Source organism: Dryobates pubescens, chromosome 3 (genome assembly GCF_014839835.1).
Source record: "Dryobates pubescens isolate bDryPub1 chromosome 3, bDryPub1.pri, whole genome shotgun sequence".
In the NCBI taxonomy this organism is placed as follows: domain Eukaryota; kingdom Metazoa; phylum Chordata; class Aves; order Piciformes; family Picidae; genus Dryobates; species Dryobates pubescens.
This window is the reverse complement of record NC_071614.1, coordinates 771,204-796,155: the sequence shown is the minus strand read 5'-3', so window position 1 is coordinate 796,155 and position 24,952 is coordinate 771,204. Positions and strand designations below refer to the sequence as shown.

The window sequence follows — 24,952 nt, the reverse complement described above, 5'->3', positions numbered from 1 at the left end:
AAGTGAAAGCCACATTAGATTTGTGCTGTAAGGATCCTGGACCATCCTGCAGGCTGGTAGGTAAAGGTCCTGAAACTTCTGCCAACCCCCCCAGGCAGGAACACTTCAGAAGTGGTACAGTTATGGGTTCAGGGCATGGGCAACTGAAGTGTTTCAAGGGATTAAAGGTGGTGATGAAGCAGAATAAAAGGTCTTGGTGATCTAAATTCAGAGGATGAGCTGAGGGCTGCCGTGCCCAATCATCACTAGGTCTGACAGGAATAAAAGGCTGTTTGTTTGTTTGGCATTGCCAGCTGAGGACATTCTCCTTCCCCTCTGCTGCACCGAGCTGTCTGTGGCTCCTCACCAAGTCTTGGTGGCTGAGGTCTCTCTGGAGCTGGTTGGTTTGGTCCCCAAACATCCCCAGCTGGACCACAGCAGGGCTGGGAGGCAGGATATGAATGGTGTACACCCAATGGCGAAGACAGGAGTGGAAGGACCCCCAAAAGATGGGTGAAGCCAAAGCAGTGCCCTGGCTGGTGGTGAGGCTGCGTGCTGGGGTGGGAAGAAGCGAGCTCTTTGTTACTGGGACCCAATTAAAATTAATTACAGCCTGGCATTTTGCTTCCTGCTGCCGTCGGGGCTGTCGTGGCTCTCCAGGCACTGCATGCAAGCTCAGCATAGGAATCGGAGCTTTGGGGGTTGGGGTTTTTGGTTGCTGTGGTGGTTTTGTTTTCTGGTTGCTTTCCTTCAGCTGAGATGCACTGAAGTTGCCTGCAGCTTGTCACCAGGTGTCACACCTCATGCTCCGAGTCTCTAGCTGAGCAGCCATACACTGACTGCAGAGCTGAAGGTGGTAGTAAAAGCACCTGAACTCTGTCTGCCAGCGGACACACACTGGAGCTGTGCTTAAGGGTCACAACTCTGTGGCCTGTTTTTAACTGTGACTTTTGGTTTAACTCCTTTGTTTTCCCTTTATTTATTTCCCCCCTTCAACAATGACTCTGATCCCCAAGCTCATGGTGCAAAAACCAACATACCCTAAAGTTCCTTGGTTCCCAGAGCAAAAATCTTCCCTTCAAAACCTCACAGAAGGAGCCCTGTGAAATCTTGGATGTTTCTTTCTTGTCTTTTGCAGAGTTTAAAGGGAAAAGCTGGCCACTGAAGAAGTGGACTGGCCAGTTGTGGCATGCTGGTGGCCTTCACTTCTCTTGGGGCAGGTGTGACTGGCACTTGCCTCAGGGTCTCTGCTCCTCCAGAGCATCTGCAGTGGAGTGCTCAGTTTGAGCAGGGCTGTGGGGCTCTTGCTGGGCACACTCCTGTTGCTGTGCTTGTAAGGGAAGGCAAAGTCCAAGGAAGGTGCTCCTCACTCGGGGCAGAAGGGCACAGGGACAGATCAGGCCTGGCTGCCGCAGGAAATGCTCCCTGTGCAGCCACTGGCTCTGCTCTGGGTTCCTCCTCCTGACGAGCCTTAGACCTTGCAGGGAGCTGCATGGAGCAGACCTGTCCCCTGTGACCATCGTGCTGCAGCTGGACAGCTGGTCCATCACCAAGGCTCTGTTTCCTTGAGGCCCTGTGGAATCCTGTGGGGAAGGTGCAGAGCTGTGATGCTTCCAGTCGGCTCTGCTGCACTTGTGGCTGTGCTCCGTGCCTGTTGGAGCTGCTGGGCTCTGAAGGCTTCCTGCTGGGGCACATTTGCAGCTGTGTGGCTCTGTCATGGGGATGATAGAATTGGTTGTGTTGAAAGACTGAAGGTGACCAAGTCCAGCTGTTCACACGGCCCTGCCAGGTCACCTCCGCTCTGTCCCTCAGCAGCACTTCTCTGTGTGCTCAGATCCTCCCAGGGATGGGCACTCCCAGTGTCCTGGGCAGCCCCAAGTATTCCAGCTGAGTAGAAGTGGATTGAATTGGTTATGTGCCTTAACTCATCTCAGGTTTGATTTTCCTGCATGGAGAAAGTGCCCTTCCAGAAGGAGGAGCAAAGCTTCACCTTGCTCCCTCTGTTCTCTAGGACATGAGCCAAACAGGGCAAACACAATGAGAAACTTGGTCCTTTTTTCCCCTTTGTGGAGAGGGGGAGCATGGCTTCAGTTGCAATAAGTACTGAGCAGTAGGGAAGAGGAGAGATGTGTTTTGTTGTGTTTTCTCAGAGGTCCCAGCTCCTCACTCTGGGAGGGCCATGGATCTGATTAGGGAGGAGGAGGAGGCTCGTGTCTGTTGACGACTTTGCTCGGTCTTTAGCTTGGGAGGCTTCCAGCCCTTTGCATGCTGCTGGAGTGAAGAATATTGAGTTGCTCTTGGGATGGATGCCAGGCTGACAGCAAGGTGCATTCAGAACCCCTGCTGGTCCCGCAGCCTGCTGTAAGGCAGAACTTGGCTGCTGGAATCTTTCATGTGCAGAAGAACTCTGACAAGGATGATGCTGAGGGAGAGGCTGCCTGGGCAGCTGTGGTGGCCTTGCTGTTTGCAGGAGCATGCTATGAAATCTTTCCAAATTGATGTCTGGCTCTGGAAGAGGAGGATGGAAATGTTTACAGAATGACTTAGTGCTGTGTCCATGGCCATAGCCAGGCCTGCAGTGTAAAGCCATGCAAGTCACTGGGGGCTGTCTACACGGCAGCTGTGGGACAGAGAGAGGCAGTGCTGCTGCTTGACTTCTAGCCTGACCTATCTGCTAACCTGAACCTTTTCCTGCTTACCCCTGAAGAAAGGCCATGGCCAAGGCCCCTTCCTGTCTGCAAACGCACAGCCCAAGGCTGGCAGCATCCTGTGTCCAGGAAAACCACAGTGGCCATGCAGTGCTCTGTGTGCTTGCCTTGCAGAGCCTGCTGGGGCACTGAGCTGCTGGGGGCAGCTCAGCCAAGCCTTCCCTGGGGATTTGGCTTCAGTTTGGGCCCCTTCTGCACATGGAGACTTTGTTTTTGTGTCTGTCAGATTTATTTGTTTGTGTGTGTTGGGCTGCTGTAGGTCAGCATGGCAGGAGTGCTGCCTGTTTCCGAGCACTCTCTGCTCCAGAAGGACTCAGCAGTGCTGGAGCCTCCACCCTCCTTTGTTCCTTAGGTGAACTCTGGTTTCTTGCAGTAGGCAGGAAATTGTGCTCCTTCCCTTTGGTCCATTGCTCTGGATGACAATGAAAAAGTGTCCTTGCTGCCCAAAGGGAGAGCTGGGAGACAATATCTGGATGTCACCCATCCCTTTGGAGAATGAGACAAGCCTTCTGCTGTCTGCAGAAGGGATCCTGTGTCTGTGAGCTCCTTGCTGCTCTTTGGATCTGGAAATTTCCACCCTCATGTGTGACAGCTCTGCGCACGAAGTCCTTGTCAGAGTGTCCTTAACACAGCTGGAAGGGTGGAGGCATCTCCAGAAGGACTGGGCAAGTGTTTGAGGCCAGGCAGGGAGACTGGACTCTGGAGCAGGTTGCCCATGGAGGCTGTGGATGCCTCTTCCCTGGAGGTGTTCAAGGCCAGGTTGGATGAGCTTAGCTGAGAGGTGTCCCTGCCCATGGCAGGAGGTTGGAGTAGATGAGCTCTGAGGTCCTTTCCAACCTGAGCCATTCTGGGATTCTTTCTAACAAGAACAACAGCTCCCCACTGCCTCCTCCTGCCTCGCTGGGGAGCTGCTGCCGTTTCTTTTCTGACCAGTACAGCTGTTGGGTTTAGTTGTCTGTTTTAGTCTTGGAGGTGCTGCCTGCAGCAAACTTGGAAGTCCAGAGCAGTGCTTGGCTCCATAATGCTGTCAGACATCCTCTAAGGATGTGAGCTGCTGCTCTGTAGCTGGCCACACTATTTTGGGCTGGCAGGTGAAGGTCAGCTCTCCTGGGAGCGATGGCTTTGTTTAGCGATGGAGGCAGCACCCGCTCTGGAAGCATTGCCCTGCAGGCCTTGCAGTAGAAGAGGCTAGAAAAATATTTTGAAGTGAAACCCTGACTCTTCTGGCAAGAAAAGAGAAGCCTGTGGAAAGTTTCTAGCTCTGTGGGTTTGGCACCTTTCTCCTGTACTTATCCCAGTTTCTTTCACACGCCACTGGGGGAAAAAACCTGAAGTACAGCTATTAGCAACTCTTAACAGGCAGTTTGCAGGGAGTCAGAGGAAGCCTGAAAGACCAAGGAGCCTGTTCCGTGCTTGCTTCCCTCGGCAGTGTCCACTTCAGTTGTGTCTCAAGTGGTAATTCTTCTGGCCTTGTGCTTCCTCAGCTGCAGTGACCCTCTGCCCCCACACCTTTTGCTGCCTTTTGGCTTCATTTTGGGCTTAGCTGTGAATGCCACACATCTGGAGAGATGTTAGTAGAGAGCATCTTGACCTGGCCTTGCTGCCCTGCTTGTCTCCCTGCTGCTGGTCCTTCCTGCAGGCAGGATTTTGGGGAGGGAAGATCAAAAGGTTTCTACCAGGGTTATTTATAGACCTGAAGAGTGTCAGACCTGCTCTTGGTGTCAGCTCTCCTGAAGCTGCTCTCTAGCCACTCTGAAGGTATTTTGCCTGCATTTTCAGGCTCTCCCAGTACATTGATGCAGTTGGGCATTGATGGCTTGGGCATCTGAGACAGTCATAGCCTGTTCCTTGAAAAAGGAGGAAATCAGCTTTGCAGTGGAGGAGCAGCACCTTGCAGTCAAGCCCTGTGGTCAGGGTGGCTTTTATTGCCCAGGAGATGAGCCTGTGGCTGGCTCTTCGCCTGCAAGTTCAGTGCCTTCAGGTTGCCCAGGTATGGCAAATTGTGTGGCCTGCTAGGGACCCGAGGTGGGCTTTCAGAGGCATCATTTCCTCCCCCAGAGGAAGGACTGCAGGGCCCAAAGCTACTGAAGATGCTGGGAAACAATACCTGGTATTTATTTATAGTTCCTGGATTTCCTGGTCCCACTGACACCATTGTTTCCTTGTGTTGTTCTTAGAAGGCTGGTGTCTGGGGGATTGAATGGCTTACACAATGTGATGGGTTGTGCTGCAGGAGGGTAGGAGCTGTTCTTCCTCACAGCACATTCATGAATGGAAGGAAAGAGAATAGTGATTAAAAACCTGCTCTGCAGCCTTGGGTAACCTTCAGTCTGTGCAGTCACCATGGGTGTCCTCAGGCAGCAGGGTGTCCCAGCAGGAGCAGTGTTCAGTGCTGCCAGGCTCTGGCTGAGCATGGGCAGATGGCTGCTGCCACCACCCAGCTCTGCTGCTTGCCTGCAGGTAGGGTTCAGGAGGTCTGGTGAGGAGGGTGTGGTGCTGGCACAGCTCAGTGTTCTCTTCTTTTAATGCAAGCAGTGGCCCAAATGTCCCTGGGGACTGCTTGGGAGGGGCAGATTTTCTGGTGCTATTTTTAACAGAAGAGAGTCAGGAGGGAGGTTTAGAGCTTTTGCTTTTAACCCAGACAAATGAGGCTCTTGTCTCAGGAAGAGGCAGTGAGAAGCTCTCTCATCTTAAAGTCCCAGCACTGGAGTCATGGAATTGTTTGCTTGGAAGAGACCTTTAAGGTCGAGTCCAGCCTTGGACCCAGCGCTGCCAGATTGCCACCAACCCTCCTCCCTCAGCACCACATCTCCATGGCTTCGAAACCCCCCTAGAGATGGGGACTCCAGCACTGCCCTGAGCAGCCTGCTCCAAGACTGGACAACCCTTTTGGGGAAGAAGTTTTTCCTAACACCCCTTTCAACCACAAAAGAAATGATGAAGAGGGCAAGAAATGGTACTGCAACCAGGCTGTGTCTTCTGTTCCCTCCCAGAGAGGAAGGCCAGGAGCAGGAGGAGCCACGCAGTCTTGCAGCAGGACTTGCTTCCCAGGGAGTCGAGGGAAATGGTGCAGTTATGCTGGGAGCTCACCAAACAGAGCCAGGCCATAGCTTTGGGTGAGAGCTCCAGAAGCAGAGCCTGTGCTCGAGCAGGGAGAGGAGCAAAGCCTGGGAGTGTGTGTGGTTACTGCTCCCCAGCAGGCATGGAGAGTCCAGCTCCATATATCTTGAGATGACAGATTTATGTGACAGCAAGGCAGCCCTGCTAGCGTGGGGGAATCCAAATGGCTCTGGCTCCATTCCTGCAGCTCCACTCTGGATGTGGACATGCTCCATTTATTGCTCTAAAATCGTGTCCTTGGTGGTCATTATAGCCTTCAAGGAGTGAAAGCTCTGTGATGGATGTGAGCTGGGATTAGCAGGTAAATACCCTGAGATGTAATTAATGTGCAGCAGATGTTTAGATGCATGAAGGAAAGAACATTTTCTTACGTGCACTCTGATAGCCATCCAGCCAATGGGGAAGCAGCAGATGAAGGATTCTCTGCATTTGCACACCTCATGAATCAGATATGACCCAGGAAGAGATCTTCCTGACTGCAGTGCCCTGGGAATGGGCTCAGAACCACCCAGGCAGATGAAAATCCACAAGGCTGATTCGTGGTAGGCAGCAGGAACGTGGAGTGATCTTGTGTTTGTGGGAAGGAAAATCAGCATTTGGGGGGTGAAAGTTCAATGGAAAGTCAAGATCTGTGTTTTGCTTGGGGAGGATAGGCAGTGGAAGCAGAAACCACAGCATGAAGCTTGGCTTTCTGGGTGGGGACAGAGCGCTACGCCACTGGTGCTGAGCTCTCCTGCTCTTGTTTTGCTTTGCTGGTGCTGGACACAGCTGAGCTCAGGAGAATTCCTGGTGGGAACCTCCTGTTCTGTGAGTTCAGGAAACTGCTGACTTTCATGAGAGGGAAACTGTTTGGAGATGTCATCTCTCTCCCATTCCCACCCCAGAGAGCTGCAGGGTCAGCTGGATGGTTAGAGGGATGTTGCTCACTGTGTAACCTGCACCACCAGGGCCACAGGCTGGGACCAGACTCTGCCTCCTGCTCAGCTGCCAGGGGGGTGCTCCTCCCTTAGCCCAGGGGGCTCTTGGTAAGCTGTACTTTAATCAAGAAAGCTTTGAGATGATTTTGTAGCAGCTTTCTGCAGGTGGCTGTGGATGGCAGCAGGCAGGATGTGTGGCATCCAGCCTGGGGGTTGGTGATTCCCTTGGGCATGACCTTACCTGTGAGCAGAGCTCCTTCTGTGTCCAACCAAACCTGTGCTGAGCAGCCAGAGCAGAGCTGCTCCTGGGGAAGCATTTCCCCAAATGAAGATCTTAGCTAGGAGTGAGAGGGCTCTTGACATCTGGGAAGGAAAGGGAAGAGATCTCTTCCTTTTGGGCCAGGAAAAGGTTGTACTAAATCTCTTTGAGAGTGGCTTCGGCACAAGGAAGAGGGTGGAGACCTCACACTTCCCTCCTGGCTGAGGGCAGCTGGGCTTGGGCCGTGTGCCTCTGGCTGTCATCTGCTGTGGTGCTGAAAGGAAGGATGGGATCAGAAGTGAAAGCACAGTCACAGCCTAGGTGCCTTCAGAGCTGGGGAGAGCAGTTTCAGGACACTCCCTCATCAAAGGGGGAACGTGAGAAGCCTCAGGGGGCAGGAAAGGTGGACAAGATGTGCAGTAAGAAGGTGAAAAGTGCTGTGAGTGACAGGGGAAGTGCAGGGAATGTGATCAAGACACAGGACAGGGTGGGGAAAGGTTTTCTTCTTTTGGAAGACATTGTCTGAAATGACAGAGAAAAGCTTCAGCAGGCAGTGGGAGAGAAAAGGTTGAGGTGATCCCAAAGTGCAGCAGCAGACATGAAAAGAGGATGGAGATTTGTGCTCAGCCCAGCATTCGTGTGTGTGTTTACTGCTGAGCTCATGGGTGCTTCAAGAAGCCAGGGATGCTCCTTCAGGCAGAGGGATGCCCCCTGGGTTGGGTGGAAGGAGAAGGGAATCATTTGTTGAGTTGTGAAAGGAAATGAGCAGTAGGAAAGTGTTGCAGATGTGGCAGTGGGTGTAGGGAGGGAGGGAGGAAGGAAGGATCTCTCTGACCTTGGCTGGTGCTCTCTGCTGCTTGTGATTCATCCAGTCCTGCAGGCAGGATGGGAGAAACAGGTGGTGCCTCAGCTGGTGGGTCGCTGGAGAGAGCAGAGGAGTCTGTTGTTCAGTCTCAGAAGCCAGCCTCAGCAGCTCCTGCCACAGCTTCTGGCACAGGTTAATGGGAAGAGGAGGGTGAGCACACGGGGCTTGCCGCAGCTGCTGCTGGAGTCTTAGCCACGGCAATCAGTCTTTGGTGGCAAAGATCAAGCAGAAGTGCTTCAACAAACCCAGCCTGGTGCTCTGCTGAGACCTGGAATCTGATGTGCATTAATTCTAGTGCAAGAAGCCTCAGGCTGCTGTGCAGGACACTGCCTCAGTGTCTGTGAGCTGGGTTGCCCATGATAGGAAATGGGTTTGGCTGAGCACCTACAGACCAGAGCAGCTTTCTTCCCAAGCACAGGGCTCGGTGGTCTGTCTGGGACCACTGGAACATGGTGAAAAGAGCAGAATATTTCCCACCACCCAGATGTCTCTGGATGCTCTAAGGCTGTGAAAGCACAGCAAAGCCACCAGCATTTCAGCTTTGTGCTTCAGCAGCTGTGAGGAGGCTGCAAGCCTTCCTTCTGGGTTTCTTTTGGGGCTTTGGCTTTTGACAGCCTGCAGAGCAGCATGCAATTCAGTTCTGATGTCCAACCCATCTTGCTGGCTTCCTTCTGCCTTCAGCAGGAGAGTTTGGCTGCTGCAGGGTTGGTTTTCCTAAAGAGAAAATACACAGGAAACGACCTTCCTGAAACGTGTGTCTGCAGCCCTCCCTGGCTGTGCCCAAGGCAGCACGGATCTCGGGGTGGAAGCAGTGATACAAAGGGGAGAACATGTCTGGATCCCAGCAGAGAGAAGCACAGGGCTGCTGGGGCTGCTGTCCTTCCTCACAGCAGGTGCCTGCTGCTGCTTCTAGGCAATTTGCAGCCTGCCAGAGTTCAGCTGAGCCTGTGAGCAGAGGACAATGCACAGAGACTTGCTCATGGCAGACCTGGCACTCGTGCCAGCTCCATGGCTGAGGAATCTGTGTCTGTGTGAGGAATTGTCAATGGCAGGGTTTGGTCTGCCCTGTGGTGGTGTTTTCAGAGCATCCTGCAGCCCTCCCAGTGGCATGGGTGAATAAATGCAAATTAATGATTCCCTTTGTACCTGAGACCTGATTGATTTCTTCTGGGATCGCTTCCTGGGCTTCTCCTCTTGTTGTTTGCAGGTCTTGAATGCGAGATACAAGAGACCTCCCTCTTTTGCTGTTTCCTTAGTGGCATTGCTGACTTCTCCAGCCCCCAAGGATGAGGTTCTGGAGGAGGGCAGAGTGAACATTTTCACCAAACAAAGCCAGAGGCAGCTGACTCTCTAAGCCAGTTTCCTTCACAGCAGATTTGACTATCAGTACATCAGGAACCTTGTGCTCAGTGTGGGAAAAGTCCCACTTCATACCGAGAGCTCCTGAAACCAGTGGCTGATTTGTGGCTTGTTCTGTGGTCGCTGTGTGAGGTGCTGGAGTGAGACTGGAAAGTGCTCAATCTGCTCTTGATTGGTTGTGACCTGAGTGTGGGGTGGAAGTGGGACTCAAAGGTTGTTCGGTGTCCCAGCTGCATTAGACCCCCCCTGGTTTAGCTCTCTTCATCACTGTGTGGATGCAGCTTTGGGCCAGGGTAGGGGAACAGAGCCACTAAGTGCTTCATGAATAAAATACCAGGTTTGGATTCTGAGCACTGCTCTGCTGGGACCCAAAGCACAAGAAAGCTGGGCAGCAAATCCCTGGTATGAAATGCCCACAGCTGTTCAGATCCTCCTGAAATAACTTCTCCCTTCTGTGTGCTGTTCCCCCCAGGCTTTCCTTCACCGCATGATCCAGTGTGCTGCAGCCAAGGTGGACAAAAATGTCACAGAAGAGACAGTTAAGGTTTGTCTCCTAACTGCATGTTTCTGCTCCCTCCTAGCTGATGTTTTATTTATGTGTCTCTCCCTCTCTTGCAGATGTTGTTTTCAAACATTGAAGACATTCTGGCAGTGCACAGAAACTTCCTGTCGCTGGTGGAGGAGTGCTTGCAGCCAGAGCCCAGTGCCCAGCATGAAGTTGGGACCTGCTTTCTGCACTATGTATGCTGCCTTCTAGCACAGCCTCCTCCCACTTGATTCCTTTCCTAGTTGCCTTTATTAATTGCTGTGCTGGTGAGGAGTGTGCACAGTCACCAGGACAAAACACCGCTTGGTTGCTCAGTGCTTTGAGGTCATCTCTGGGTTACTGTCCTGTCCAGAGCAGAGAGGAGGAGAATGCAGAACATACCAGCTGGGTGAACCTTTGTGGTTTCATCCTTTCCGTAGTCACCAAATTGGCCCAGGCTGACCAAGGGAGCCCTGCAGCGTGGCTGAGCCCAGTGCTGCTGTGTGATCTGGAGGTAGAAGGATCATAAGATCTGGTAAAGATGATGCAGGGACTGGGAAGCTGCCATGGGAGAAGAGGCTTTGTTCAGCCTGCAGAAAAAAGGCTCAGGGGAGACCACCTTGCTGTGCTCCAGTATCTAAAGGGTTGCTGCAAGGAAGATGGAGCCTCCCTTCTCACAAGGAGTCAAAAGGGGAAGCAAGGGGTAATGGGGACAATCTCCTGGGCAGACTCCAGTTGGACACCAGGCAAACTTTTCCCATGGAGAACAATCAGCCATTGGGTTGATCTCCCCAGGGAAGTGGTGGAGTCCCCAGCATTAGACACTTTAAGATTCAGCTGGACAGTGTGCTGGGACAGCTTGTCTAGACCAGGCTTTTGCCAAAAAGGGTTGGAGCAGATGGTCCTCGAGGTCCCTTCCAGCCTGGCATTCTGTGACTGAGGCTCCCCAGTGACACTTGCAGAGTGCTGCTCGTTCTGCTGCGAGGCTGGAGCTCAAAGAGTAACCGGGGCGGGGGGAAGAGCTGAGCTCCCCAAACGAAGGCTGTGTTAGCTGCTCAGCTTTGCAAAGTGCTCATCCCATGTTTTACTAATTAAAGAGAAGAACAATGTCTGTCCTTGTCTCTGCAGAAGGAGAAATTCCGCATCTATGATGAGTACTGCAGCAACCACGAGAAGGCACAGAAGGTTCTGCTTGACCTGAACAAGATCAGGACAGTGCGGGCGTTCCTCCTGGTAAATAGGCTCTGAGCTGGGGGGTTGGCTCAGCCTCTGCCCAGGCAGGGTGGTTAGAGCTCTCAGCACCACCAAGGACCAGCCACAAGCAGCTGGCAGGCAGCTTCAGCTGGGGGTGGTGGAGGTCTCACCGCCCCACTGGGGTCCGTGTGGCTGACAGCCTTATGCAGCCTGCCTTGGCCGTGCTGGCCGAGGGACAGGGTCCATCCAGCCTGTCTGGGGGAGGAAAGAGAACAGGGTAAGGTAACTGGGGAGGGATAGGGAAAGAAGCTATGAAAAAGGAGCTGAGGGACTCACCAGGACTTCTGAGGAGAAGGTCCAGGCCCTGGTACTTGCCCCACACTGGGGAGCTTCACACACATGATTCTGTGTTGGGTGCAGCATGGCCAGGCTGAAGCAGAACAGGAGATGTAGACTGCAGAGAGCTGCTTGTGTGGAGCAGGAAGCCAAGTGTGAAGCTGTGGCAGCTCACAGCGTGTCAGTGCTGGGTGCTCCTGGCCTTTCACATCTGCTATGGGCTCCTCATAGGTTCAGGACATGTCTGTAGAGGAAGTGGCAGCAGTCCAGCCTAGAGTAAGAGGTCTGGCTGTGACGTGAGAGTATGGTTGAGGCTTTCTAGGCAGACAGGGCAGTTCAGGTCATTAGAGATGTGATTAGCTGTGAATAAGCAGGAGCTGAAACCAGCCCTCTGAGGACAGAGTCACCACATAAACCTGCATGGCTGTTACCTTGCTCAGTCTGCACCAGAAAAGCTTTTTCCTTGGCAGGTTGAGTGAGATCCTTTAGGATAAGACAGCAGCTGGCTGCCCCTGGGCACAGAGCCCCGAGGGGGGGTGTGAGATGCCCCTGGCAGCACTGGCTCTGGGTATGTTTGCTGTGAGTTGTGTGCTGCCTGCAGTGACCTCCCAGTGGTGTGGCCTCTGTTCCATCAGCACTGTGTCTGCATCCAGCTTCGTGGCCCCTGTCAATGTCTGGCTGCGTTAGACTGCTGCTGCTTGGTGTTCCCAGGTCAGGCATCTTGCCCTGTGAAGCTGGGGATGAGCTCACACCATTGCCTCACAGTTCCTTCTGGCCCCTCCACAGACCAATTTTTGCCCTGACTGTGGGGCTGTCTGTTCCTCCCCTGGAATCCCAGCAATTCCCAGTGTTTGCTGTGCTGTCCTCCATACCTCATTAGCCCCCAAGGCCCTTACTCTCTGACTCCACTTCCCTCCCCCCGCGCTCTTAGCTGCTTTGTCATGGGAGCTCCCAGCCAGGAGTTTCTCCTCACTGCTTCTGTAGGTGGCTGGCTGGTGACAACTTATCCTTCAGCATTTTATGAACTGCCCATCATGTTTGACACAGAAGCATGCAAACAGAACACTGGGGGGGATGGCTCTGCTCAGACCTTCCAGCCCAGCTTCGTTGCCACTCAGTAAGGTGAACTCTTGTGGGAGCAACAGCACCCACAGTGGCCACCGTGGTTGTCTCTGTTTGGTGAAGTATGAAAGCATCTTCTGAGCTTTTTCTTTGCTGTCTTTTATTTGGAAACTCCCCCAGAAGCCCTCTCCTAGTCAGGCTGGATGGAGAAGCTGCCTGGAGGAGTCTGGAAGGTCGCTGGGGGAGATGCTGGGTCTTGTGTGGTCCCTGTGGTCCAGCCTGTTCTCGTGACAGCCTTGCAAACCTCCCTCGTGCCACGGGTGTCTGCAATGCCTGCCCCTAGCTCTGCCAGTGCTGCTGGCACCTGGGCTTGGCTGCTGGTGGTTTCCCTGTGGCTGGTTGTTAATGAGCGGTGGCCCTGTTCCCTCTGCAGAACTGCATGCTGCTGGGGGGCCGCAAGAACACGGACGTGCCCCTGGAGGGGTACCTGGTGACGCCCATACAGAGGATATGCAAGTACCCCCTGCTGCTCAAGGTACAGCTGCTGTCTCTAGGACCCTCTGCTTTCTCTACCTGATTGCTAAGCATCTTTCTGAGCTGTTAGATGCCAGCCCCGGGCTTGCTCTCGTTGAAGCTGCTGACATCAGAACTTAGAGCAGTTTGGCTGGGTGAAAACTCATGGAATCATCAAGGCTGGAAAGCCTCTAAGGCCATCACACCCAACCTTCTGCCCAGCGCCTCCATGACCACTACACCATGTGCCAAAGAGCCACAGCTGGTTGTTTGATGAATGCCTCCAGGGAGGGGGACTCCGCCGCCTCCCTGGGCAGCCTGTCCCAATGCCTGACCACTCTTGCAGCGAAGGAATTCTTCTTATTACCCCAAATTCTTCCACAGAGTGACTCTCCCCTGCATCTCCCTGGCTGCACAGGGGTGAGCCCTTGCAGGGAGCTCAGTGAGACTGAGTTCAGCTGTTTCTCGCTCCACACACATGGGGTAGCAGAATTGCTTTGCAGCCTGCTTGTGGTTTAGCATCAGCCCACTGGCAATGAAAAATGGATGGAAAGGAATTTTCAGGCAAACTGCAGAGCAGCAGTAAGATGCTGTGGATGGTGCTGTGCCCATTCACATCTATTCTTAACTGATATTTATTCCTCCCTTACTGTTAGGGCTTAGAACTTAATGAAAAGTGAGTTCCTGAACGTTTCCATGGTAGGAAATCAAATCATGCAATCAGCAGGAAAATAAATACTGAAACCATTTTTGTTGTTGTTCAACAGATTAAGGTCTAATGTTGTTTGTTGTTTCGAACTGTGAGAGGGAAGCCCAAGCAGATTCTGCTGTAGGAGCTGCTGGGAACCTGGGTACTGGGCACATGCCTGTGTGAGTGTGGCTGCTGAGGCACGTGTGTGTCGTGGCGCTGGCATGAGCCCCTGGGAAGAAGCAGGTTAATCCAGGGGTGTAAAACAGCTTGAGGAGGGTAATGATTGCAGTGAGGCTTGAGTCATCCCCAGCTCTCTGTGTGCTTATGGTTCCCCTGGCTGCTTGTTGTTTCCCATCATTTTATGTATGCTCTGTTCTGTCAATGAAGGCTCTGCAGGCACAAAGGGCAAGTGGCCAATAGACTAACAATAAACCCAAACCCCCCAAAGCTCACCCTGAAGAAACAGTGCTGGGGGAGGGAGAGAAAGTAGCTGCAATGCAAATGATTTCCCTCAGCAGTGATTGCTTTATGGTCAGGAGTTTGTCTCTGATTTTCTCGTGCACTGCTCTGGCACAGTGCTGGAGGCTTTCTCATCTTCCCACTGAGTTAAAGAAGAAGTCTGTCTGCTTGGTGGTTCTGGGTCCTTGTCAGTGAGAGCCTCCTGTCACAGGCACCCAGGTGTCCCAGACAGGTCCCTTGTTTTCCTTCCTCTGCACGTGTCTGCCCAGGAGCTGCTGAAGCGGACCCCGCGGAAGCACAGCGACTACGCGGCGCTGATGGAAGCCCTGCAGGCCATGAAAGCTGTCTGCTCCAACATCAACGAGGCCAAGAGGCAGATGGAAAAGCTGGAGTTCCTGGAAGAGTGGCAGTCCCATGTGGAGGGCTGGGAGGTACTGGAGTGAGATTTGTCCCTTGCTCACTGAGGAGGGAGGTGCAGATGTGCGTTGCCCTACTGTTGTGGTTCACAGAGTGCGTTGGGTTGGAAGGGACCCTCCAAGGGCATCTTGTCCCCCCCCTGCACTCAGCAGGGATGCCTTCAGCTAGAACAGGCTGCACAGGGCCACATCCAGTCTGATCTTGAATGTCTCCAGGGAAAGGGCCTCAACCACATCCCTGGGGAACCTGTTCCAGTGTCTCACCACTCTCATTGTGCAGAACTTCCTCCTGATGTCCAACCTAAATCTGCCCTGCTCCAATTTCAGACCATTGCTCCTTGTCCTATCCCCACAGCTGCTTCTGAACATCCCCTCCCAGCCTTCCTGTAGGTCCCCTTCAGATATTGAAATGCAGCTCTAAGGTCTCCCTCCTACTGAACAACTTCTTCCTCAGCTCCAGTCTAACCCTGCTCTGCCTCAGCTTCAGACCATTGCTCCTTGTCCTGTCCCTGGACACCCTTATCAAAAGTCCCTCTGCAGCCTTCCTGTAGGATCCCTTTATTAAGCACTGAGTCCAGAAGTTTTGCCCCCCCTGTGCTTAATCTCTCACTATAGGCTGAGCTAAGCTGACACCAAGGTGTTCAGCCCCACGCAGACCTCTTGGGGCTTTTCTCTGGTTTGCAGGTGGCTGAGCTGAAATCCTTCGGTTCTGTGAAGAAAGCAGAGATCTGAGCGAGTTAGGGGACAGCTCCTAGCTGACAGCAGCTCCCAGCTGTAATGCCAAAATCTGCCTTTTGTCATGTGCTGAGCACTGTGATTAGCTTCCCCAGAAGGATGGATGCAGACGCCAGTGGATCTTCAAGCTGCCTGAGGTGTTTTGTGTTGGGGCTGTCTGAGCTGCCCACACGGAGGTGGGAGGCAAACACGAGTGCCAGAACAGGAAACAGAAAGCAGGCAGGGGAAACATTCCTGAGAGAAGCCAGGTTTGAGCACAAGACACAGGGGGGTTGCAGACACAGATTTCATGGAGGTGGCTCTTGGGGTTTTTTGAGTACTTTGTGCCACTGTGCTGCTTCTCCTCCCGAGAGAGCTGCTGAGGAGCTGGGGCACAGGTTTCAGCCCATTAAGCTCAGTGGAAAGCTGTCTGGAAAGGATAGCAAGAAAAATGTCCTTTCTGCACCTTAGCCTGATAGGCTGAGACCTGATCTTGCAGCTCTCTGGTGGGAAGTGGCTCTGTACAGTGCAGAGGAAAGAAAGGGCTCAGGGCACTGAGTTGGAGAAAGCTTTGAGGTGCATCTCTGTGAACCTTAACTGAGTTCCCCAGCTGAAAATGAGAATGTTGACCAGAAGAGTCAGCTCTGCAGTAGCTCTTCACAGTGAGAGAGGAAACATCAGAAATAAGAGAGAGTTTCCACGCAGCTCTGTTCCCTCCTTTCATCTCCTGCTCACCGCAGCTGCAGTCTGCTGACTCTGCTGTGCCTCAGGACATGCTCTGCTTCTGCAGCGGTGGTTTCACCCTCCCCTTGTCCCCCAGAAGGGTTCAGCAGAACAAGCCCTGGTCTGAGAGGAGCAGAAACATCAACCTGAGCAGGGAACCCCTCAGCACCGCCCATGGCACTGCAGAATTGTTTCCTGCCTGCCCCATGTGCCATCTCCTAACCTGTGGGCTGGGGCAGCCCTTTGGTTTGCTGCTCAGGGAGCAGCGGGGGAAGGTTTGGTCATTCTCAGCATGGGCCAAGCAATGACTCTCGCTGTAGCCAGGGCTCTTTGTCCTCCTTCAGCACATGGAGGGATTGGAAACTTTCACTTAAGGATTTTGTGTTTGGTTTGGTTTTTCCTGTGCATTTCCAAGAACTCCAGTCTTCCATTGCTGTGCCAGCAGTAGGAATGATCCCGAGCAGGAAAATCCTCAGGCTGCAGGTCAGGGCAGTGCAGACTTTTGGCACAGGGCTGTCATTAGGAAATGTTCCACAGAAATTCCCTGTGCCTCCAGAAGGGATTTTTAGGAAGGACAAAAGCTCTGTGGCTGCTGCTCTGTGTTCAGAGGAACTTGTGTTCAGTTGTAGTCCTCAACCTCACATAAAACAAAACCAGAGCCTTCAGAGAAATGATTTTGAAAGAGAAAAGGGGTTTGAAAATGAAAGGACTGCTTGGAGCAGCCTTCCAGTTCCTGAAGGGGCTCCAGGAGAGCTGGGGAGGGACTTTGCCAAGGGCTGGGAGAGCCAGGATGAGAGACAATGGCTTTGAGCTGGGTGAGGGGAGAGTGAGACTGGAGATGGGGAAGAAATTCTTTAGAAGGAGGCTGGGGAGACACTGGCACAGGTTGCCCAGGGAGGCTGTGGAAGCCCCCTGGAGGTGTTCAAGGCCAGGCTGGATGAGGCTGTGAGCTGCCCAACCCATTACAGGCTGGTGGCAGGTGTCCCTGCCCATGGCAGGGGGTTGGCACTGGATGAGCTTTAAGGTCCCTTCCAACCCATTCTGTGACTCTTAGGTGAAGCAGAGCTCCAAACAGAGATGCAGAGCAGCTCTTGTTGATCTAGCACTTACCAAACAAAGCAAATATCTGAAGAGCAGCTTCTTCACACCAGATGGAAAGAAGTTTCTGTCTGCAAGGGGCTTGAACATCAGCAGTGGTGGCAGAGCTGAGTGTGTGAGGACATGGGATTGCGCTGGGCTTGTGCAGCAGCCTCCTGACAGAGCAGTAACAACTAAGTGCTTTCCCTGATGAATATTTGGATGTGAGGAAATTCTGCTAATAATCCTCAGTGCCCATTGCTGACTTCACTCCTGTTGCCCTCAACTTTTCAATTAAGTTTTCTGCTGCACTGTGGTGATTAAAATTCCTCTGCTTGCTCTCAGTGCCTGAGTCTTGGAGGTAGTTATCAAACCCATCTTAATGAAGGCGCTGGAGTGCAGAGCTGCAGCTGCACGAACCCAGTGCACTGTGAGGCAGAGGAGATGGTGAAGAGCTGATGGTTCTCAAGCCTCTGACCCTGGAAAAGGAGCCCACTTTGCTGCACTGACTTCCTTCTGAATCCCTAGCAGGATGTACAGTAGGAGATACGGTTGCTGTTGGAAATCTCAGCATCCATGCTGGGAGGGGCCCCAGGGATCGTCCGGTCCAGCCTCGCAGGGTGCTGGTGCAGCTGAAAGGAGCTGGCCCAGCAGCCTGGCAAGCTGAGGCTGAAGACTGCCCAGTGTAGGGGACTCCACTGCTGCCCCTGGCAGATGATTCCAATGTCTGACTGTGCTCATGGGGAAAAGTTCTCATCTGGAGTCCAACTGGAAGCTCCCCAGCAATAACTTGTCCCCATCAGCCCTTCTCTTTTCCATGGGGGAAATGGTTATTAAGGAGCAAAGGTACCAAAGAAGGAGAGGGAGCAACATGGAGGGCAGCGTGTGAACCACAGGCTGCCTCTTTCTGTGCTCAGAATCCCTTCTGAACCACAACATTAACAATTTCCTTCCAACCCTGGGGCTTTTCAGCTCTTCCCTACCCTGACGATCTCCAAGGTCTCTTCCAACCCCAAGGATTCTCTGGTTCTTTGGTTTAATTTTAGGATTTCACTGTAGCTTGAACTCTGAAGCGGGGCCAAGGGCCCAGAATAGCACACTTGCAGTGGAGCGAGGTGGTGGCCACTGGAGTTCAGCTGAGCAGGTTTGATGCTATCATATGGCAGCCACAGGCTGCCCAATCACAGCCTGCCCTGATCTTATTACCTGCATCCTTTTCAAACCTCATTTATGGTTAGTTCTTGGAATGGTGAGAATTCCAGAGCCTGGATGAGAGCTGAGAGGGTTTTGAATGATTCCCAACAACTCCCCCCAAAAAAGCCCCAAACCCCTCTGAATGCAACCCCTGGGAGTGGATTTAATTAAACAAACATCTGGGGTCCTGCATTGCCTGAAAATAAAGAGGCAAATTTGTTGGAGATTTCCTTCCAGAAGGAAATGCTTAGCACATTGCTTGGCCCCAGCTGGAAGGAAAGGGGGGGAAACACCCCCTGAAAGGGCTATTTTTAGAAGGTGATCAAAGCATGGCTTGGATTCCTCGGCACCGCTGTCACAAAATGGAGCTTGTGTTTGTTGTGATAAAAATACAGATTCATGGAAAAAATGGAACATCTGTTTCAAGGAAGATGATGTGCAGCACAAGGACTTTCTCACTTCATCTCCCAGGTGGCTCCACTCACTGGCCTGGTTTCAGGCTTGTGTAGGTGGCTGTCTCAGCTGGAGAGCAGCTCGGCAGCTGGAGCGGTCTGCCCGGGCAGGCTGTGGGGATGCTGCAGGGAGAGGAGAGCAAACACAATTGCTGGGGTTGTGCTAAGCTGGAAACCAAACCCAGCCTGAGTCACAGCTTAGTGACAGCAGCACAGAGTGTTCTGCTCCCTCCTCTTCCCCTGGATCACCAAGCTGCATCTTAGTGAGGTTTGCTTTAAAGCCCAGAATTTGTGGCCCTTTCCCCTGTTCTGATTGTTTCCCCATGTACAAGTCCTGGGGAGCAAGCCAGGATCTGTGACTTCTGCCTGCTCTCACTGATCATGTGCTGTCACACAGCCAGCTCTGACTCCTGACCCTGTTAGCTTCTTCCCTCAGACCTCAGCAGATCAACAGCCACAGCAAAACTCGCTGACCTGCAGCCACAGCACCATGGCTGCGATCCTGCCCAAAGCTATCCCTCAGGTGAAGTGAAAGCTGCTCAGCACTGGACTTTAGAGCCCTGCTCTCAGGCTGGAGTCACTGAGGGGAAGAGCTGCTGTGTGCAGCTGACCTGATTTCTCAGGACAGGTCTCGTGGTGTGATTTGGAAACTTCAGGGATTAAACTTTATCTGTTCAAAAAAGCCCCAAACCCTCCCCCCCCCCCCCCCCCCAGCTACTCCTGGAATGGCTCAGGTGGGAAGGGACCTCAGAGATCATCTACCCCAACTCCTTGCCATGGGCAGGGACACCTCTCACCCAGAAGTGGCTGCCCAAAGCCTCATCCAGCATGGGGAACACTAAATGAATGCACAGCTGCTGTCAAGCAGCGTTAGGATTTGTGATCTAAGTGCAGAGTCACAAGTTACCATCAGTTCATTACTGCTGTTTCCACTACGGTTGTGAGTGTGGGTAAGGCACTCCTCCAGCCCTGTGCTGGTGCAGAGTCCTCCAGCTCTCAGAGTGATCTCTCCCCAATGGATTTCAGGGCTCCAACATCACGGACACGTGCACGGAAATGCTGAGGAGCGGGCTGCTGCTGAAGATCTCGGCAGGGAACATCCAGGAGAGGATATTTTTTCTCTTTGATAACCTTTTGGTCTACTGCAAGAAAAAGCACAGGTTGGTACTCTGCAAAAGCAGGTCTTTCCCTCTCAGCAGAGCTAAACCTCAGGAGGAGATCAGGGCACCGGCAGGGTGGTTGCTGCAGGGTGGGAGCATGTTCAGAGCTCTGCCAGCCACAGAGAGCTGTTGAGTGCAGGCTTTGGGGAAGATGCTGCAGGAATGCAGAGTCCTAACGATGAAGTGTGGGAAGAAAGACTCTGTTTTGTCAGTCTTGCACGAGAGGTTGCATGTGATGGCCTCCCTCTGCCCTGGGCAGGGTAAACAGCCTGCCTTTCTAGAGCAAACACATGGGTAGTGTAGCTTAAACTGTCCCATAAGCCTCCAGAGGTTCAGGAGTTTCAAGCTTTGTCTTTCCAATCAGGGAAGGCAACCAGAAAGCGATTCCTTAGTTGATCAACAAGCTTCTGCAGGTTGTAGGTAGCAAAGAGCTGGAGCAGAGGTTTTGCAGAGTGAGCTGTCCCTGGTAAACTCTTCTGTCATCCAGTAACTTGCAGCTCGCTCTTCCCAGAGGCAGCATCTCTGCTAGCATCAGCAGCGTCCCGTCCAGCTGACAGCTCCCAGTTGCCCTGGGAAGGCAGAGGGAGCAGTGCAGAAGCACAGGGAGGGCTGCTGGGTGAGCTGCTCACCTGCTCTTTGCTTCCCCAGGCGGCTGAAGAACAGCAAAGCCTCTACAGATGGGCACCGGTACCTCTTCAGGGGCAGGATAAACACAGAGGTGATGGAGGTGGAGAACGTGGACGACGGCACAGGTGAGTGCCTGTGTGCTGCTCACTCTCAGAGCAGGCTGAGAGCAGCTGCAGGGTGCTGTGAGTGGAGGGTGCTGCTTGTCCTTGGCTGACTCCAAGCCCCTGTCTGCTGCTGTGCCACGTCCCTGCTCGCCTGGGTTCGTGGGCAGGTGCTCGGAGCTGGCTGTTTCACACTGACAGGAACAGAGCAATAAACCAAGGAGACATTTATTGTTCAGCTAAAGACCATCTATTTAACTTCCCTTCACAGCATCCCAGCACTCTTGAAGAGATTATCCCCCCAGGTGTGTGATGTATTTGTGAAAGCAAGTGGAGAAGTTACCTCTGGAGTGAAGCCACAGAGACCTGAAATGCTGAAGCTGTGACAGGGGTGGTTAAGGGGAAAAGGAATCGTTTTTCTTTCAGTGCCTTCAGAGGTGCAGCCCCTGGGGTTGTGTGGCATTCTCCTGACCTACTCTAGAAAAGCATTCCTAAAGCATTCCTGCAGCTGTCAGGCTTTGGGCTGAGAAACCTGAATTTAAGCTTTGAGCTCAGCAATTATTGAGCTCAGCCTGGACCGATGGAACTATGGCAGTGCCTGTGTGCTTCCCCTGCCCTGTGGCACCTTCCTGCCCTCTTCTTGCCACTCCTTCCCCTCTGTTTTGCTTTTCTTTCTTTCTTTGTTGTTTATGTAATCAATTTGATTTGACTATTTTAAAGGCACCCCCACTGGTTTCCTTCCTTGGAGTCAGGAGCATGTTCTTCCTCCTCACACTTGGCAGCCTTGCTCTGTCTCCGTTCCTGTGCTCTTCTCCCGTGCTACACCCAGATGGCTTCTTTCCCATCCCCTGTTTATCATCCACGTTGGAACTACAGCTCAGCTCTCTTCTGCTGTGTCCTTTTTCTCTCACCTCATTCCCAGAGGTGGGAATCTGGTTGTCTGGATCTCATGTGTTAGCTCTGCATCTGCTCTTTGGGTGCTTTGGTTTTCATTCTCCTTAATCATCTATTTCCTCTCCTGAGCCGGAGTGGAAGCTCTGAGTGCTTCTGTTTTCCTCTCTGCACTTGACTCTTCCTCCTGTACCCTTCACAGGTCTCTTCTAGAGGTGAAAGACTTTGCAGAGGATGCTTCCACAGTTCTCCACCGTGGAGTTTGGGATCCTCTGCTCCCTTGGCAGAGGGAAGCTGGGGGCTGAGAGATGTGGGAATGTTGTCTTGGTTGTTTGTAAGCAGCAGCTCAGAAAGAGCAAAACAGATGCCCGGCGTGGCTCTTTGTCATGCTAATAAGGTGCCTGCAGAAACTAACAAAGCTTTCTGTGAAGGGCACTTTTTCTGTGATGGAATGAGGCCGGGGCTGAGCAGTGCCCTCGCTGAAAGCTCTCTGCTCAGCTGCAGCACCACTCTGGGATCCAGGGCAGGCCATGTGTGCTCCTCAGACAATGTGCCCACACAGCCCCTGGCAAGCCTCTGGAAGGTGGTGGATGTGTTGTGGTGGCTTTGGTTGGTCTGTCTGCAGCTCTTTGGAGACAAAAGTCTTTGCAGAGGCACTGCCAGCTGTTCCCTGGCTGTTTAGTCTGTGAGGACAAGCACTTGAGACCAGGGGACAGACCAGATTTAGGGTTGCTTACATTGTCTGAGTTCTGTCCCCTCATGCCTTGAAGCAAGGCATGGAAGAGGAAAAGGCTCTACAAGAGAACAGTAACCAGAGACTGCAGCAACAATGATACAGAGGAGGAAGGGACTCGATGCTCTGCAGCAGTTTTCCCCTTGCTGTCTCTGAGCATCCGTGCTCCTAAGGTCCCAAAGTCTCTGCAGTCACAGGTTGGAAAAGACTTTTAAGGTCATCAAGTCATAACCACTGCCAGGTCACCCCTAAACCAAAGCAGGCAGAGCTTCCCTTCCTCAGTAGCACTCTGACCCCCACAGTCTGGCAGCTGAGAGCTGCTGTCTGAGGCTTCTTTCTTCCCTCTGACTTTTGGCTTTGTGTCAGTGCATGAGTGACAGGAGGGCTGGCTCTCAGCAGAGAGCTTTTAAGGGGGCAAAGGGTTACACAGGTTATGTCACTAAACCCATGATAAATACAATTGTAGAATGACTTTGGTTGGAAGAGACCTCCCAGGTCATCCAGTCCCACCATGAACCCAGCACTGCCAGGGCACCACCAGCCCATGGCCCTCAGCACCACAGCTCCAGGGCTTTGAAACCCCTCCAGGCATGGGGACTCCACCACTGCCCTGGGCAGCCTGGGCCAGGCCTTGACAACCCTTTGGGGGAAGAAATTGGTCCTCATGTCCAACCTAAGCCTCCCCTGGTGCTGCTTGAGGCTGTTTCCTCTTGTCCTATCAACTGCATAAACCAGAAGGGGATAGCCATGTTTATCAGAGGGTTCTGGAGCAGTCAGGGTTGAAGAGCCCTCTCTCTGCTGCACCTCTAGTTGCAGGTGAATGCAGCCGTGGGTGAGTGGTGTGAACGTGGTGTCGCAGGGTAAGTGACTTCCACTCTGCCCCATCTTTCCCCATCGCACTTGGGAGTGCTGGGAAGCTTTGCTGGTGCAGGAATGCTCCATCAGCCTCATGGTTTTCTAGTGGTTTCTGACATTTCCCAGCCCAGCACACAAGGCTTGGCTGCTGTCCATCTAATTAAAATGCAGAGTTATTGAAAGGCTCTGAGCATGTCTGCTGAGACCTCTGATAAATCTGAGCAAGCATTTCAGCAAGGGGTCAGGTTTGGAAAATCCCAGCTCATTACACAGGCCAGGGCTGAGCTGGGAGCAAGCATTTACAAAGTCAAAGAGCTCTGGAGTTAGTGCAGCAGTCCAGGGCTGGCCTTGGGACGTTCTTGCCTCTTAATGAGAGTTTGTGGTGAGAAAGTGATGACCTCTTGATTCTATCAACACTTTGTGTGGTGGTTGCTAGTTTTAGTTTTAATCTGTGATTTGTGCAGCATCTCTCTTTATCAGAAGGCATTTAGGCTTCACAGTTCCCCCCCAGGAAGCAAGAGTGATCCTGGTGGAGGATGTTCCAGGGTGTTAGCTGGGGAGGAGGAGTCTGTTTAGCTAATTCCTGGAGAGGATTTATGGGCTGGACTGTTCAAACTAGGCATTATAGAAGCAAAGAAAGGGTAATCAGCACTGAAGTGTCTGGGCTTTGTAGCAGGGTGGTTTGCATGTGCAGAGCCAGAAGTTCCAGATGCCCAAGAACATCAGCAGCTGTCAGCTGCCTCCTGTGATGTCCACAGTAAAGAATGACTTGCCTTTGGTCAGTGCAGCATCTTTTGCATCAGAGCAGATGCCACAAGTGTAGCTCTTTCCTTCTGCAGGCAGCCACTAAAGGCACATCAAACGCTTGTGATTTGCTGACCTGCCACACAGACACTGGGATTTTCCCTCCTGTGTAGTTGGTCTTACTTAAATCTGCCAGCCAGCAGAGCAGCTCTGGGTGATTTACCAGGCACCCCCCCACTGCTGCTCTTTTAAAGGGGCTATTTATTACCCTTTAAGAGCAGCAGGAGTGCTCCAAGTGTCCTGCTCTGTTCTTTCGCTGGGACTCTGCCTGGCCTAGTGGCCATTCCACCCACACCTTCCTCCATGTGCTGGGCAACCCTCTGCTGGGTTTTAGAAGGGAAATCCACTGGTCACAACGACCAGGCTTGGGGCAGACTGGCTGCCCAGCAGAGAAGGACCTGGGGGTGTTGGCTGACAGCAGCTGAGGATGAGCCAGGCTGTGCCCAGGTGGCTGAGAAGGCTGAAGCAGGTCTGCAGAAGAGCAACAAAGCTGGGGAAGGGTCTGGAGAACAGGGCTGGGGTGTTCAGCCTGGAGAAGAGGAGGCTGAGAGGAGACCTCATTGCTCTTTGCAGTTCCCTGAAAGGAGGTTGGAGCCCAAGGGACAGGACAAGGGGAAATGGTCTGACATTGCACCAAGAGAGTTTTCTGGTGGAGTCCCCATCCCTGGGGGGGTTCAAAGCCATGGAGATGTGGTGCTGAGGGCTGTGGGTTAGTGGTGCCCTGGGAGTGCTGGGGTAAGGGTTGCACTCAATGACCTTGAAGCCCTTTTCTACCCAAAAGAATTGTTTGATTCTACAAGCCACAGGTGACTTGAACTTCATCTTATGCTCTGTGTTTCCTGGGCTTTCTGAGCAGTGCTGAGTTCTTCAGAATTCAAACAGTTGTGGCTTGGTTAAGGGTGGAAGCTCTTTAAACCCTTCTGTCTCTGCCCAGCTGACTACCACAGCAGTGGCCACACAGTCATTAATGGCTGGAAGATCCACAACACAGCCAAGAACAAGTGGTTTGTCTGCATGGCAAAGACCCCAGAGGAGAAGCAGGAGTGGCTGGAAGCGATCCTGAAAGAGCGAGAGAGGAGAAAAGGTGAGTTAGAAACCCTCCTGGTGCTGCTCCACCACAAAGCCAGGCTCTGCTTCTGTGCTGCCAGGCAAACTTCAGCTGTCACATCCAGCCTGAAGGGCTGGAAAGAGTAAGCCCAGGCTGTGCTGGGTGGGAG

At 52.8% G+C, this 24,952-nt stretch overlaps 1 protein-coding gene across 1 annotated transcript in view; it reads left to right on the top strand.

The window, feature by feature from the left end:
* The window catches only part of PREX2 (phosphatidylinositol-3,4,5-trisphosphate dependent Rac exchange factor 2), a 91,594-nt gene that overhangs the window by 13,270 nt on the left and 53,372 nt on the right, over positions 1-24,952 (top strand). Inside the window, exons 2-9 of the mRNA XM_054178955.1 lie at positions 9,680-9,751; positions 9,826-9,948; positions 10,862-10,966; positions 12,759-12,860; positions 14,258-14,419; positions 19,591-19,724; positions 20,373-20,476; positions 24,670-24,819. Coding sequence (XP_054034930.1) covers positions 9,680-9,751; positions 9,826-9,948; positions 10,862-10,966; positions 12,759-12,860; positions 14,258-14,419; positions 19,591-19,724; positions 20,373-20,476; positions 24,670-24,819 — 952 coding nt within the window. The remainder of the gene's footprint in view (positions 1-9,679; positions 9,752-9,825; positions 9,949-10,861; positions 10,967-12,758; positions 12,861-14,257; positions 14,420-19,590; positions 19,725-20,372; positions 20,477-24,669; positions 24,820-24,952) is intronic.